The 13,495-nt window shown below is 43.9% G+C and overlaps 1 protein-coding gene across 2 annotated transcripts in view; it reads left to right on the top strand.

The window, feature by feature from the left end:
• LOC136866603 (synaptotagmin-5) overlaps nucleotides 1–13,495 on the top strand; it is a 147,959-nt gene that overhangs the window by 71,834 nt on the left and 62,630 nt on the right. The window contains exons 2-3 of one of the 2 annotated variants that reach the window (XM_067143729.2): nucleotides 8,500–8,596; nucleotides 8,780–8,926. In XM_067143729.2, coding sequence (XP_066999830.2) covers nucleotides 8,794–8,926 — 133 coding nt within the window. In that variant the 5' untranslated portion in view covers nucleotides 8,500–8,596; nucleotides 8,780–8,793. Of the gene's footprint in view, nucleotides 1–8,499; nucleotides 8,611–8,779; nucleotides 8,927–13,495 lie in introns of both variants that reach the window. The other variant, XM_067143721.2, reaches the window with a different exon arrangement.

The following is a 13,495-nucleotide window of genomic DNA, read 5'->3' as shown; positions in this document are numbered from 1 at the left end:
CACCGTTGTTAGCAGGTACGAATGCCATTGGTCGAAAGAAAAAAATAACAATGTTGCTGGCTGTACGTCCCAGTAACTACTTTTATGGTTTAAGGAGACGCCGAGGTGCCGGAATTTAGTCCCGCAGGACTTATTTTACGTGCCAGTAAATCCACCGACACAAAGTTGACGTATCTGAGCACGTTCAAATACCACCGGACTGAGCCAGGATCGAACCTGCCAAGTTGGAGTCGGAAGACCAGCATCTCAACCGTCTGAGCCACTTAGCCTGGATGAAAAAAAAAATTCACCATCAGAATGTTGGCCGGCAGGGTAGGAAAGTTGGTGGTAGACAGTTTCAAATCACTAGATTGCATGCCAAAAGCCGGGATTCAAATCCAAACCTTTTCGCAGTGTTCAAATGGAGTGAGCTGATATGATGCTGTTGATGGTGATTCGGCCGTCGGATGGCGACGTAAAGTATTGAGCAGACTCCTTGGTATTATTCGATAGGAGTAGGCTACTTGCCGAAACCGGGTTTCATCTGCCCCTACTTCATTATCATAATCCCACATCCAGACGCGCAGGCCGCCCAAGGGAGTCAGGTAGAAAGACCTGCACCAGGCAAGCCGAACACGTCCTCGGACACTCCCGGCACTAATAGGACACGATAAATAAGTAGGCCCAAGTCGTAAATAATTTCAGAGAATTAGGATCTTTTTTATTGCTAGTGGCATTACGTTGCACCGACACAGACAGGTCTTAAGGCGACGATGGGATAGGAAAGGGCTAGGAATGGGAAGGAAGCGGCCCTGCTCTTAATTAAAGTGCCTGGTGTGAAAATGGGAAACCACGGAAAACCATCTTCAGGGTTGCAGACAGTGGGATTCGAACTCACTATCTCTCGGATGCAAGCTCAGGGCCGCGCGCCTCTAACCGCATGGCCAACTCGCCCGGTGGGAAAAGACGTAAACGCATCACCATGTTTCGTGTTGTAAAACGAGTTTCCCCCAGAAGTGTTATATAAAGTAGGGGCAGTAACTGCTTATAGGACTTATTGAAATAGCATTGCACTTCGTTTAGCTTACCTTATCTTGGGTGATGACACAACTTATCAAATGACAATTTGCTTGTCAACGCCGGTCGCATCCGGCACGGTTACAGATTATGCGGTCGCCAGTGGCACGGGTCGCATGCGGCACGGTCGCATCTGGCACGCCACCGTCAGGAATGGAATGAATGAAACCCCATCTAGCGGCGACGATAGAAATTGTGCCGGCTGCCGAAGCCTGTCACACTTCTCTTGGGCAATGATTAATGAATGTCAGATTAAATGAAATGGTAATCGAGAGTGTTGCTGGAATGAAATACGACAGGGAAAACCGGAATACCCGGAGAAGAACCTGTCCCGCCTCCGCTTTGTCCAGCACAAATCTCACAAGGAGCGACCGGGAGACCACGAAACCCAGTGATGAGAGGCCGGCGCGCTGTCGCCTGAGCCACTAAGGCTCCAACCACTCCTGGGTGCTTAATTTTTTTGATCAGGCAATGTTTATTAAGACCAGTAGGAACGCCATTCTCCGAGAACACCTGACCTGTTATATAGATAGCCTACCTCCAGTTGAAGCGATTTCCTATAATAAATCATCCATTTATCACCAAAATGACCCATTGCCAACGGGTAGGGCAGGTAATGCCGTCCAATTATTTAAAAGTATTTATTTTATCATTTATCATTTAATCTGAGGTATTAGTACCTTACAAGGAATGGATATTGCCGTTCACAGTCACAGTTTGCTTCTCGCAAATACGCTCTTACGAGGGATAAATACAAAATACAAACTAACTTGAGGGCGACGCTGATTCCTGCACGTGATGTTCCTGCGTTGGAACTTGGATTAGATATTCCAGTACTGAACTGAAGATCAACAACATTAGGCAGCCAAACTGTCCATAAATATCTGCTGGAAAAAAAAAATCGAAACATGCAGAACGATTCTGTTCCTGCCGGGGCCTTTTAGAGCCCATGTCGAGGAAATATGCATCGATCCAAATGTGACCACCTATCAGGAATTCTACGTGAGAGCAATGTTGACTTGGCCCTCGTGAAAGCAATTCACACCACTGACGAGGAAGAACTTGAGAAGAGAGGCAGAAATCAGGGCTACTTATAGTAGTGTGTACGGAGTTGTAACATACACTCGCAACGACCTGCAATATGTTTACCACATTTCTTCAATTTAGGATGTATCGAGAAAGTGGCTGTGTGGTTTGGGTCGCGTAGCTATTCGCTTGCATTGGTAGATAGTGGGTTCGAACACCACTGTCGGCAGCCCTGAAGATGGTTTCCGTGGTTTCCCATTTTTACACCAGGCAAATGCTGGAGCTGTACCTTAATTAAGACCACGGTCCCTTTCCACTCCTAACTCATCGTCACCAGAAGACTTATCCGCGTTGGTGCGACGTAAAGGAGATTATAAAAAACAATAAGCCATATCTATAAACCACCTACAGTCCCTTGACCAACTACAAGGATTTCGACTGCAAATCCTTCCAATATCCATGCAGGAGATTTAAACAGCCATAATGAAAGTTGAAAATACACAGATAATGTTATCTGTGGCATTGCTCTCGTTGATTAGGCTGAAGAACATGAGGTACTCGTGATTTATTGAAATCACCTGCTTCGAAGAGTGACTCTAATTATGATCTATGATTCGTCACTCGTGACAAAACACCCAGCCCCGAGATACTGGAATTAACGAGATACGGTTAAAACGGAAGGCCCGACCGGGAATGGAACCTGGCGCCCTCCGAACCGAAAGCCTCTACGCTAACAATTAAAGCTTTTCTTTTTTTTTTTGCTAGTTGCTTTACGTTGCACCGACACAGATAGGTCTTATGGCGACGATGGGACAGGAAGGGGCTGGAGTGGGAAGGAAGCGGCCGTGGCCTTAATTAAGGTACAGCCCCAGCATTTGCCTGGTGTGAAAATAGGAAACCACGGAAAACCATTTTCAGGGCTGCCGACAGTGGGGTTCGAACCTACTATCTCCCGAATACTGGCCGCACTTTAGCGACTGCAGCTATCGAGCTCGGTAACAATTAAAGCGAAGAAGCCAGACTTTCCTACACCTTGAGTGTATGTTTAATATGCAAGTATTCTTTATTATATGCATCATCTCCCCTCCTCATTTTCCAGTTAATGAAATGAGAACAATTACGTAGACCTAATTTAGAGTTCTAATCACAATGGCCGCTGTCGGCAGCCCTGAAAATGGTTTTCCGTGGTTTCCCATTTTCACACCAGGCAAATGCTGGGGCTGTACCTTAATTAAGGCCACGGCCGCTTCCTTCCCACTCCTAGCCCTTCCCTGTCCCATCGTCGCCATAAGACCTATCTGTGTCGGGGCGACGTAAAGCAACTAGCAAAAAAAAAAAAAAAAAATAAATAAATAATCACAATGGGAACGCTCCTTCTGTATAATAGGGACAGCTTGACTTTCCTCTCACTAAAGGATGATATGAATTCTTATTTAGACGAGATCCGGTTGAAGGTGAGAACCTTGTTTATGTAAATGAAGAAATGTGATCGTTTAAGTAAAGTAGGACGTGTTGTATAGACATTAACCGCACTAGGCTGTTCCACTTGTCAACTTTCAACATAGAACAACACAGAAACAAGTTTTTATCTGTTTCCCTTCTTATCGTACACTTTGATAAAAGGAAACTCGTCAAGTGACGGACAATGCCGGTACGTATTCGTGAAGGAGGTGCCTCCTTACCCATAGAGTGAGCGAGGGAGTATTCCCTGAGGTGGTATAGCTCCTTTCAGGAAGACCATATCACCATATCGTCCGGAATGTATATAATGGGTTTGTATCTTACCGAGTGGACTGGCCGTGCGTTTTAACGCGCTACGGCTATGGAGGCAAGCTCTGCATTCGGGATACGCGTGGGTTCGAGCCCCAGCGTCGGCTGCCCTGAGATTGCTTTGCAGTGGTTTCCCATTTTCACTTCTGGGTAAATGCCGGGACAGTTCCTATTCACAGGCCCAGCTGATTCATTGCACCTCCTCACCCAATTTCATTCACTATCATTCATTTCACTTTCATTGGCTCCTCAACTGAGGGTGGCGTCAGGAAGGGCATCAGAAAACATATCATTTGAATTCATCTCACCTCGTCCCCCACCCTGTATCAAGAAACGGAACCAAGAGATAGATATGCGATGGGTTTACATCTAATTAACAGCAGCATTATACCTTCAAATATATTACGCATACGTTGTCAACAGTCGCCGTTGAAGTTCAATACAACTCGTAACGGCGTATTATAAAAAATATTTCAGGAACATTAATCATAATTTTATTGCTCGCACGAAAATTTCGAATACTCAGTGATCTGGATTACATTATCAGTCAATTTTAATTTTAGTTTCATTAACAGCCGCCTCGGTGGATCAGTGGTATAACCTCCGACTCATGATCTCAAAGTTGCCAGTTAGATCCGACTGGGGCAGTCGGTTTTATGTCTTCTTCTGGAAACACTGCGTTTGAACTGGATAAAGAATAACACTCTAATTCTTATTCTTATTCTTAGTCTCATTCTGTTATAGGTAGGAAGAAAATTCAATTCATTCAACTAGGTCAGGCCTCTCAAACGCCCAAAATCTCACGCGTGCAAACAGCGGCGCAAAGTTCCTGTGCACAGTGCATCGGTCCCGCTCGGCTCAGCTCGGACCAACGCTTCGTCTCTGGGCTACTCGGCTAAGCTCGGCTTAACTCGGCTCAACTCAGCTCGGATTTGGAGCGCTACGGAGCAAGTGAAAAAGAGGGAGACAGGGGAGCGAGCGAGAAAGGTGTGGGGCAAAAGAGAGACAGCGCTATTGTTCCAAATCGAAGAGTGGCGGATCTGCACTCTGGTCAGCCAAGCGAAGTCGTCTTTTGCACCGTACACAGTGCATGCGCCTGGTGGCCCTGAGAGGCCCTGAACTAGGTAGTAAATTTAGTCTTCAATTTTAACTTAAGTTCTCCGTACAAAATATGGAATACTTTAGTATAATTTACACGGATTTTACAACCCAGATGGCTTCCTGACAGTAATAAAGCGTGAGAACGAGCAGCTACTTCTGCCATAAGTCTTGTACAGTTCCTGCAGAGAATATGTGCTCCATTTGCGATCAAACAGGTCACCAAATGAATCGCAAGTCAGTTGTGAGAGAGTGGGGGAAAAAGGAGCCATCCTGTGTGGATGTATCAACACAAAGAGAATGGTTATGTCTAGACTGATGCGCCTTTAGTTGCGCTAGATGCATGAATCTGATGCATGTGACGAATGCTCGATGCATCTCATAAGTCATTTTAAGTGGCGTACGTAGTAGAGCACGATGGCACATGTTACCATTAGTAGTGGATATTTCGTGCAACTTTACGAGCAAATTTATACCTAAGATTTTATTTTAACTATGACATCAGAAGTAGTGCAGGAGTTTTTTTTTTTTTTGGCAATTTGTTTTACGTCGCACCGACACAGATAGGTCTTATGGCGACGATGGGATAGGAAATGCCTAGGAATAGGAAGGAAGCGTCCGTGGCCTTAATTAAGTTACAGTCCCAGCATTTTCCTGGCGTGAAAATGGAAAACCATGGAAAACCACCTTCAGGGCTGCCGACAGTGTGGTTCGAACCCACTATTTCCCGAATACTGGATACTGACCGCACTTAAGCGACTGCAGCTATCGAGCTCGGCCAGGAGTTTATTAAAGGTTAGAGACATCATACTGTCTTATGGAACATAACAGACAAAAGTTATACACACAAAATGAAGAGATTTGATATTTATTGTGCTTTGGCCACGAAGTATGGCATGACTGTCAAAACTGTGGGAAAACAAAATTAAACGCTTGTGTTCTTATTTATGGAGGGTACAATAATGGAAAGGATTGAGCTCAACTGGTATCGCTTCTTTCGCTATCTTTGGCTCCACCATTCCCAAAAACATGTAGAAATTTGTTGTAGACATTGTTGTAAAGTTCTGAAACAGAACGTTGTTATTTAATTCCCTTTCCTTCATTATTTCAACGCGCCACGTTTTAAAATAATATTTTATCCGTATTGATTGTCGGTATTTTTCACGTCGTTTCCTCTCGTCCTTCAACACTACAAGTGCAGCTTTGATACCCCACTAATTGAACAGTATCAGTTTTGTCTATTGCAAGTTCACTTCTACACTACAAGGTGCAGACAAAGTAACAATCAATGACACCAAGGTGTGGGCAGGTATAGGTACGGTTCTAGTTCATTTAGTCGAAGGAATACTAATTTGCTGTTGAAAGTGAAGTTGAAGAGAAGAGTGCACCAGTCATGACATTGTCATAATAACGTGATCCAGTCTGTAAATGTATCAGGGCAAACTGTTTAGAGAGTATACAAGAAGTAATCTAACGTTCCAGCAGCTTCAAGTAATCTATGTAATAAATGGTGAAAAACATGTTCCCATTGCTAGGATTGTCCATCATCTTGTACGCCTGATAACTACCACAGTAACTGGTGTCAAACCCGGCAGCAATTACTCCAAACCTTCAATGAACGTCCATCTCAACCATTTCGGAAAGAACATGGAGAAGACAACTGCATGCATGGACATACTGTGCCCGACAGAGACATGAAGGGAGGATCACAGGGTAAAAACAGAGCATGTATTTCATGTTACCTGGGAGCGAGTTCGCGGGAAAGACAGGCGTCAAACGACGGCCTGTCCCAAGTTTCCTAAGAAGCTGAACGAGAGAATCCCAAAAAGAGAAGAGGGATAGAGCTATTTCGACCACAGGTCATATGTAAAGGGTAAAATTTTTCGTGATCGAAATCCAAAACAGCACAGCCCTCTTCGTTTCTCAGACCGCGCAAGTGAAGGATTTTATTTATTAGTCATCGAACATAACTTCAAAAGAGCGACGCATTATCAGTGTATTTTATAAGGGTTTGAGACGTCCTTTATGACGATAATTTCCTACGGAAGAAGAGACATCCTGTTATATAACCACAGAAATTTCCAGGTGCCATGTGGTTATTCTTTCTACAGCTACTTCAGATCGGGGATTACCCTGGCATCATGAGAAGGAAGGGGAGAGGTACTTAATGATAGCCGCTAAACATACGAACGGATTTTGTCCGGGATAGTCTTAATCAGCGTATAGGATAACTTGTTGCCTGAGTGCCGTACTACTTCGTTCCCTGGACTCCAGGAAAAGGGAGAATTCAATTTTGAGTGAGGGGAAGTGTCCAGAATGATGCCGTTTTGTAGCGAAGTTAATAAAAGGAAGTAGGGACGGGTGTAATACACATCCCAGTCTCTCAGAAGAGACCCTTACCGATAGCTGCACACTGTGAATGAACTGACCGAAATCCAAACTTCCTTCCAGAGGATTGGAAAACATGTGAGGCGGTGAGTGCACCGACCGAAAGCTGCACACTGTGAATGAACTGACCGAAATCCAAACTTCCTTCTAGAGGACTGGAAAACATGTGAGGCGGCGAGTGCACCGTAGATCCACAGAAGCCTGCTATTTGGACTGTGTTACATGTGTTGTTCGAGCTGGACGACAATCTGTCGTGGCTAGGGATATTCTTCATACATTACCCGGAAGAGTATTTCTGAAGGTAGAGCGCTGGCCCTCTGAGCTCAAGTTGGCGAATTCAATCCAAGCCCAATCCGCTGATGTTTGAAGATCACATGTCAGCAGATTTACTGGCACGTAAAAGAATTACGAGAACTCGGTGCCTCCGTAAACCATAAAAGTAGTTAATGGGACTTTATGTCAGTATAATCATCTTCATACCATGAACTGGGTTCTATTGCACAGCTGACTGAAATCTTGAAACTCGACATTCTCAGTGTTGCCCTACAGACACATATGGCGTGCATCACGGAGATGCATGCTGTAGGGCAGGTCGCTGCCTTCCCCATTGACAATAACTGCCGCGTGCACAGCGCTCGTACTGTGCCTGCGTGACATGATGAGATTCCCGCAACATTATCTCCAATTGCCAGTTTGGAGACTGTTAAAATACACATTGTACTGTTTCATTAATCTTTATAGGAACAGGTGACAATGTTTTGTCAATGCCTCCGGAGAGGGTCGATTGGCGATATATCACCAATGGTTGCACGGGCTAAATATATTTCCTGGTGATATTTCGTCGATAGGATCAACCTAAAACGTGTTCCAAATTCAGCTTCTTTTCAAAACATTTCTTTTTATGGATTTTCTATGAAAAATTGGCATTAGAGATAAAACTTATGTCGAAATATTAAATACAATCTTTGTTGAAGTAAACTGTATGAAATGTGAATTTCCAAATATGCCTTGGTCATTTTCACCACACCAGATGGTGAACAGCTGGTCTTTTAGGTGCACTAATCTTAATTATACTGGTCCTATAACGGTTCATGTTTAGTAATAAGTTATTTCCACTAGAGACAATGTTGTTATTTTTCATAAAGATTTTGTTTTCTAAAGGTGCGGACGACTCCGGGGATAGGAGCTGTTCACTCCATCAGCTGTACATCATGGTGAAGATTTCACTACCCTCTTGACATCCAGAAGATCACCAGCTGTCAGTTCATTCAGGTGTAATTACCTAACCATAACTATTTTTGCATTTACCTATCTATAATCCATACGATGTAGTTCATTAAGTGGTATGTAGAGCTCTTTATCTCTTGTTCATAGAACATGATGAATGTTACTTGTTTGAAAATTTTCTGACATTTTAGGATCAAATTATTCTTTTTCATAGATCTGGGTGATAGGATGACGCTGGAGCTGGGCATATGGGGCAAGTTCATGGTGATGGCGGTAGGTGCCTCTATTGTTCTTGTGGTGCTTCTCATCGTGGTCTGCTTCTTGGGGCCCGGATGCTGCATCTACGAGTGTGTGCATGCAGGTACAGTGTTCTAAGTTTTACAACTTTAAAGACAGAATGAAAAAAGTATATCTACGTTAACATTTTCACTTTCAGGGAGATAGTGAAGAAAACTCGAATATGTAGTCTTATAGATTTCGTTATGGTACTACAGAGAAGTCAATTATAAATACTGAAAGGAAGATTCAGAATAGTGCAGTCAAACATGAATGGTCAGGAATTGTAGAACGAGTTTTTATTCCTCTTTAAAATATTTTCCGTCTGCATTAGATGCATCAATAGATCAATTATTTAAGAGTCATTAATATTTGGTTCCTATTTATAGAAATAACTAATACCTGAATTGTTGTTGTGTTATACTATGTGAATAATAATATGGCTATTGTATTCCTGGCACAGCCCATCTTAGGCAGACCCTCCAAGTGGGGTACTGGGTGTATACGTGATTGGCGAATGTGCTATGTGTGATGTGCAGAGAATTGTAGAAACGAAACAAACACTCAGCCACTGAAGTATAAGAATTAACCATTCGCAGCTAGTCCCACAGGAATAAAACACAGAACTCCTTCGAAGGAAGGCTAGCAACGTGCAATCGCGTTCACAAGAATTCCGGGTGGAAAAGGAAACAGGTAACGTTTGGGCGAAGATTATGGCCAACCCTGAGAATGAAGGAGAGGTAACCAAGACAATGTCACATGTGTTCGTCTTCCAGGAGGTGTGGCTTGCGAAGTTGCGCACTCAGAAGCCACTCCCAACTCCATTTCTTTCTGGAATTGATTAACATGTTTCTATGGCTAAACGTTCTTACTATACTAGCTTTTCCTAATCAAGGAAACAATGAATTAACTGTAATTTAATTGCGATGAAATGTGTATGATATAATCCCACCCCAATATATGACATTTAATTGTTTGATCAGTGCTGACATTAACTTCATAGGAACGGTTTTTCAAACGCCCTTGCGCCTCTGATAATCATAGTTAATTAATGCCAGGTTATTTTTACTTTGGTTTTTGAGAATAACAGTTGTTATTATTATTATTATTATTATTATTATTATTATTATTATTATTAGTAGTAGTAGTAGTAGTAGTAGTAGTAGAGCCTCCGTGGCTCAGACGGCAGCGCGTCGGCCTCTCACCGCTGGATATCGTGGTTCAAATCCCGGTCACTCCATGTGAGATTTGTGCTGGACAAAGCGGAGGCGGGACACGTTTTCCTCCGGGTACTCCGGTTTTCCCTGTCATCTTTCATTCCAGCAACACTCTCCATTATCATTTCATTGCATCTATCAGTCATTAATAATCACCTTGGGAGTGGCGAACCCATTGTAATACTAGCCTATATATGTTTCATTCATTACATCCCTGACCCGCTCTAAGACTGGAAAACAGGTTGTAGGTTTTCATTTTCATTAGTAGTAGTAGTAGTAGTAGTAGTAGTAGTAGTAGTATTTAACAGGGCCTATATTGACGAACATAAGGGTCATTCTTACTTACAGTGGTTGGGCGCGATGCCATTTGATAATGATGTCACAGTCGAGACCGCTAACATTTTAGCCAGACCTTGCACACTAGAATTACAAAGAATCTGGAGAATTTTATCCTCAATGAGTTGACATACACATTACGTCTGTTGCCTTGAAGGGGGCGTGTGGTTCCTCCCTTCATTTTTCTCTCCTTTCATTTTCGAGCCAGTGGGACGTGTGGGCAGGCGGCGAAGCAAGTACCTTCCCCTCCGCGCGTGTCTGGTTCATGCTAGATATCCTCGTACTTCCGTTGTCTCCACCTCCCCCTCACTCTTCAGATGTGTGCATGTGTTAACGCGTCTGGTGGATGTGACCAATGAGAGAGAGAGAGAGAGAGAGAGAGAGAGAGAGAGAGAGTGTAAGCAGGTACTGTCCGACTCGTCTGAACGGTCAGCGTACTGGCCTTCGGTTCAGAGGGTCCCGGGTTCGATTCCCGGCCGGGTCGGGGATTTTAACCTTAATTGGTTAATTCCTACGGCACGGGGGCTGGGTGTATGTGTTGTCTTCATCATCATTTCATCCTCATCACGACGCACAGGTCGCCTACAGGCGTCGAATAGAAAGATCTGCATCTGGCGAGCCGAACCCGTCCTGGGATATCCCGGCACTAAAAGCCATACGACATTTCATTTCAGCAGGTACTGGGTGGTTCTGAGGGCTATACTGATTTCATGCCTGAAATGAATATTTCTGGCCAGGAGATACGAGTACTGAAGATTTCGAGTGTACATGCCACATTCTTAATGAAAATAAAAGGTATATCTACAAGGTATTGTGGTCAAATGAACTTTAAGCTTTACCAGTGGGGTTTACGACACTCTGTACGAAAAGGCCTAAGAAGACGAATCAGAGTAACGTTGATGATACCCTAACCCTCCAGTTAGGGGATTAGTCTTTTTTCTCTTTAATTTGCTTTATGTCGCACCGACGGTCTTATGGCGACGATGGGACAGGGAAGGGCTAGGAGTGGGAACGAAGCGGCCGTGGCCTTAATTAAGGTACAGCCCCAGCGTTTGCCTGGTGTGAAAATGGGAAACCGCCGAAAACCATCTTCAGGGCTGCCACCAGTGGGGTATCCATCATCTCACGAAACAAGTGCACAATTGCACGCCTAGGGGATTAGTGTCGTATCAATTACTTCATCCTTCTGTTACATGGCTTGCAAAGGAGTCACTGTAAGTGTTGGGATTTATTAATTTCCGACCTAACTCGACAACGACATCAACCGTGGTAACGATGCTTGGATGTACAGTGAGAACTGCCTTACGAACAGGAAAAGTGGTAAGCATTGCTAAGAGCAATGTATTACAGGGTGTATGCGATAACATTTCACATAAGCAGGGTGGAGTGGCTTATGCTGGCAAGTTCGATCACAGCTCAGACCAGTTGTTTATGAAAGTCCTCAATTCCGCCAGGGAGAAAATGTTGTTGTTGTTGTTGATGATGATGTGATGACGACGATGGCCATAAGATGAAACTATACGCAGTGACATTGTAATGGTGAATCAGAAAATTTGCTCCATGAACTTCAAACAAGATCTTAACTAATCGAAACAAAACAGGTCATCGGTTCCTGAAAGAAAGAAAGAAAGCTAATTTGAGCCTTTAAAAACGTGGACGGCGTACCGACACAGATAGATTTTCAGTTACGTCAGGATGGAAAAGGAATAGGACTGGGAAGGAAGCAGCAACAGTCTTAATTGAGGTATGCATATTGTGAAAATAGGAACCCGCGTAAATCCATCTTCAGGCTGCCGACAGTGGGACTCGAAGCCTTCGTGTCCCAGTACAAAATTACAGCTGTGTGACCCGTATCACGTAGTCATAACACTAGGTTACAAGATTGCATTCCACGAAATAGTGAATTTCACGATATTACAAGACATCAGAACGTGATTCTTTTAGTGACTTCATTACACGAATAGATCGAGCTACAGTAATTTATCTTGTCCGTCCATGTTATTTATACAATTTCCGGACATTCAAATGTGAAAACTTAGCCGGCCGCTTGATCTAGGGTTAGTAAGTCTGCCACTTACCCGGAGGCCCCGGGTTCGATTCCCGACCAGGTTAGGTATTTTTACCTGGATCTGAGGGCTGGTTTGAGGTGCACTCAACCTACGCGAGAACAATTGAGGAGCTATTTGGCGGTGACATAGCGGCCCCAGACTACTGCAGATAGCCAGGAATCACGACTGAGGGTATTCGTCGCGCTGACCACGTGTTACCTCGTAATCTGCAGGCCTTCAGGCTGAGCAGCGGTCGCTTCGTAGGTGAAAGCCCATTAGAACTGTAACGCCAAGAGGTTCGTTGATTGAATATTTGAAAACTGACCATATGGTGTTCTAACATTTCAGCAAGCAGTAGAAATAAGGTTGCCTTTAGTTTTACTCTAATAGACGACAGAGAAACCAGAACTCTGATGGGCGACCTATGAAAGAGATTCAGTTAATTTTTGGGGGCAAACGCCGAATGAATTACCTTCTACATGGCCAGATCCGACAACATGGAGTGATGAATGGACCTTTGTTAATAGGGACGTGACAGCCGAGTCACATATCGCCTGGAATGTCACCAAGGTAGCCACGGTTCGAATCCCGGTCAATACAGGCAGTATGTTTTAAATGAAAAGCCATATCCTAGTGATTCGTATTCTATCCAAAACTGGAATTACAGTGGCTGTTATCATATCAACAGTCACGTAAAACTACAAACGTGCTTGAATATTTCTCCACTATTCACAAAGTCAACTACTACCGGATTTGAAGCCGTAACTTTGATATACTGTGCAAGGCCGACACTCTTATCATTGACCTGGAGAAGAAGCTAATAAGCAGTGATGAAATGAAATGAAATGAAATGAAATGTCGTATGGCTTTTAGTGCCGGGATATCCCAGGACGGGTTCGGCTCGCCAGGTGCAGGTCTTTCTATTTGACTCCCGTAGGCGACCTGCGCGTCGTGATGAGGATGAAATGATGATGAAGACAACACATACACCCAGCCCCCGTGCCATTGGAATTAACCAAGTAAGGATAAAATCCCCGACCCGGCCGGGAATCG

Source organism: Anabrus simplex, chromosome 1, assembly GCF_040414725.1.
Source record: "Anabrus simplex isolate iqAnaSimp1 chromosome 1, ASM4041472v1, whole genome shotgun sequence".
Lineage (NCBI taxonomy): Eukaryota > Metazoa > Arthropoda > Insecta > Orthoptera > Tettigoniidae > Anabrus > Anabrus simplex.
This window is presented reverse-complemented; position numbering and strand designations above follow the sequence as displayed.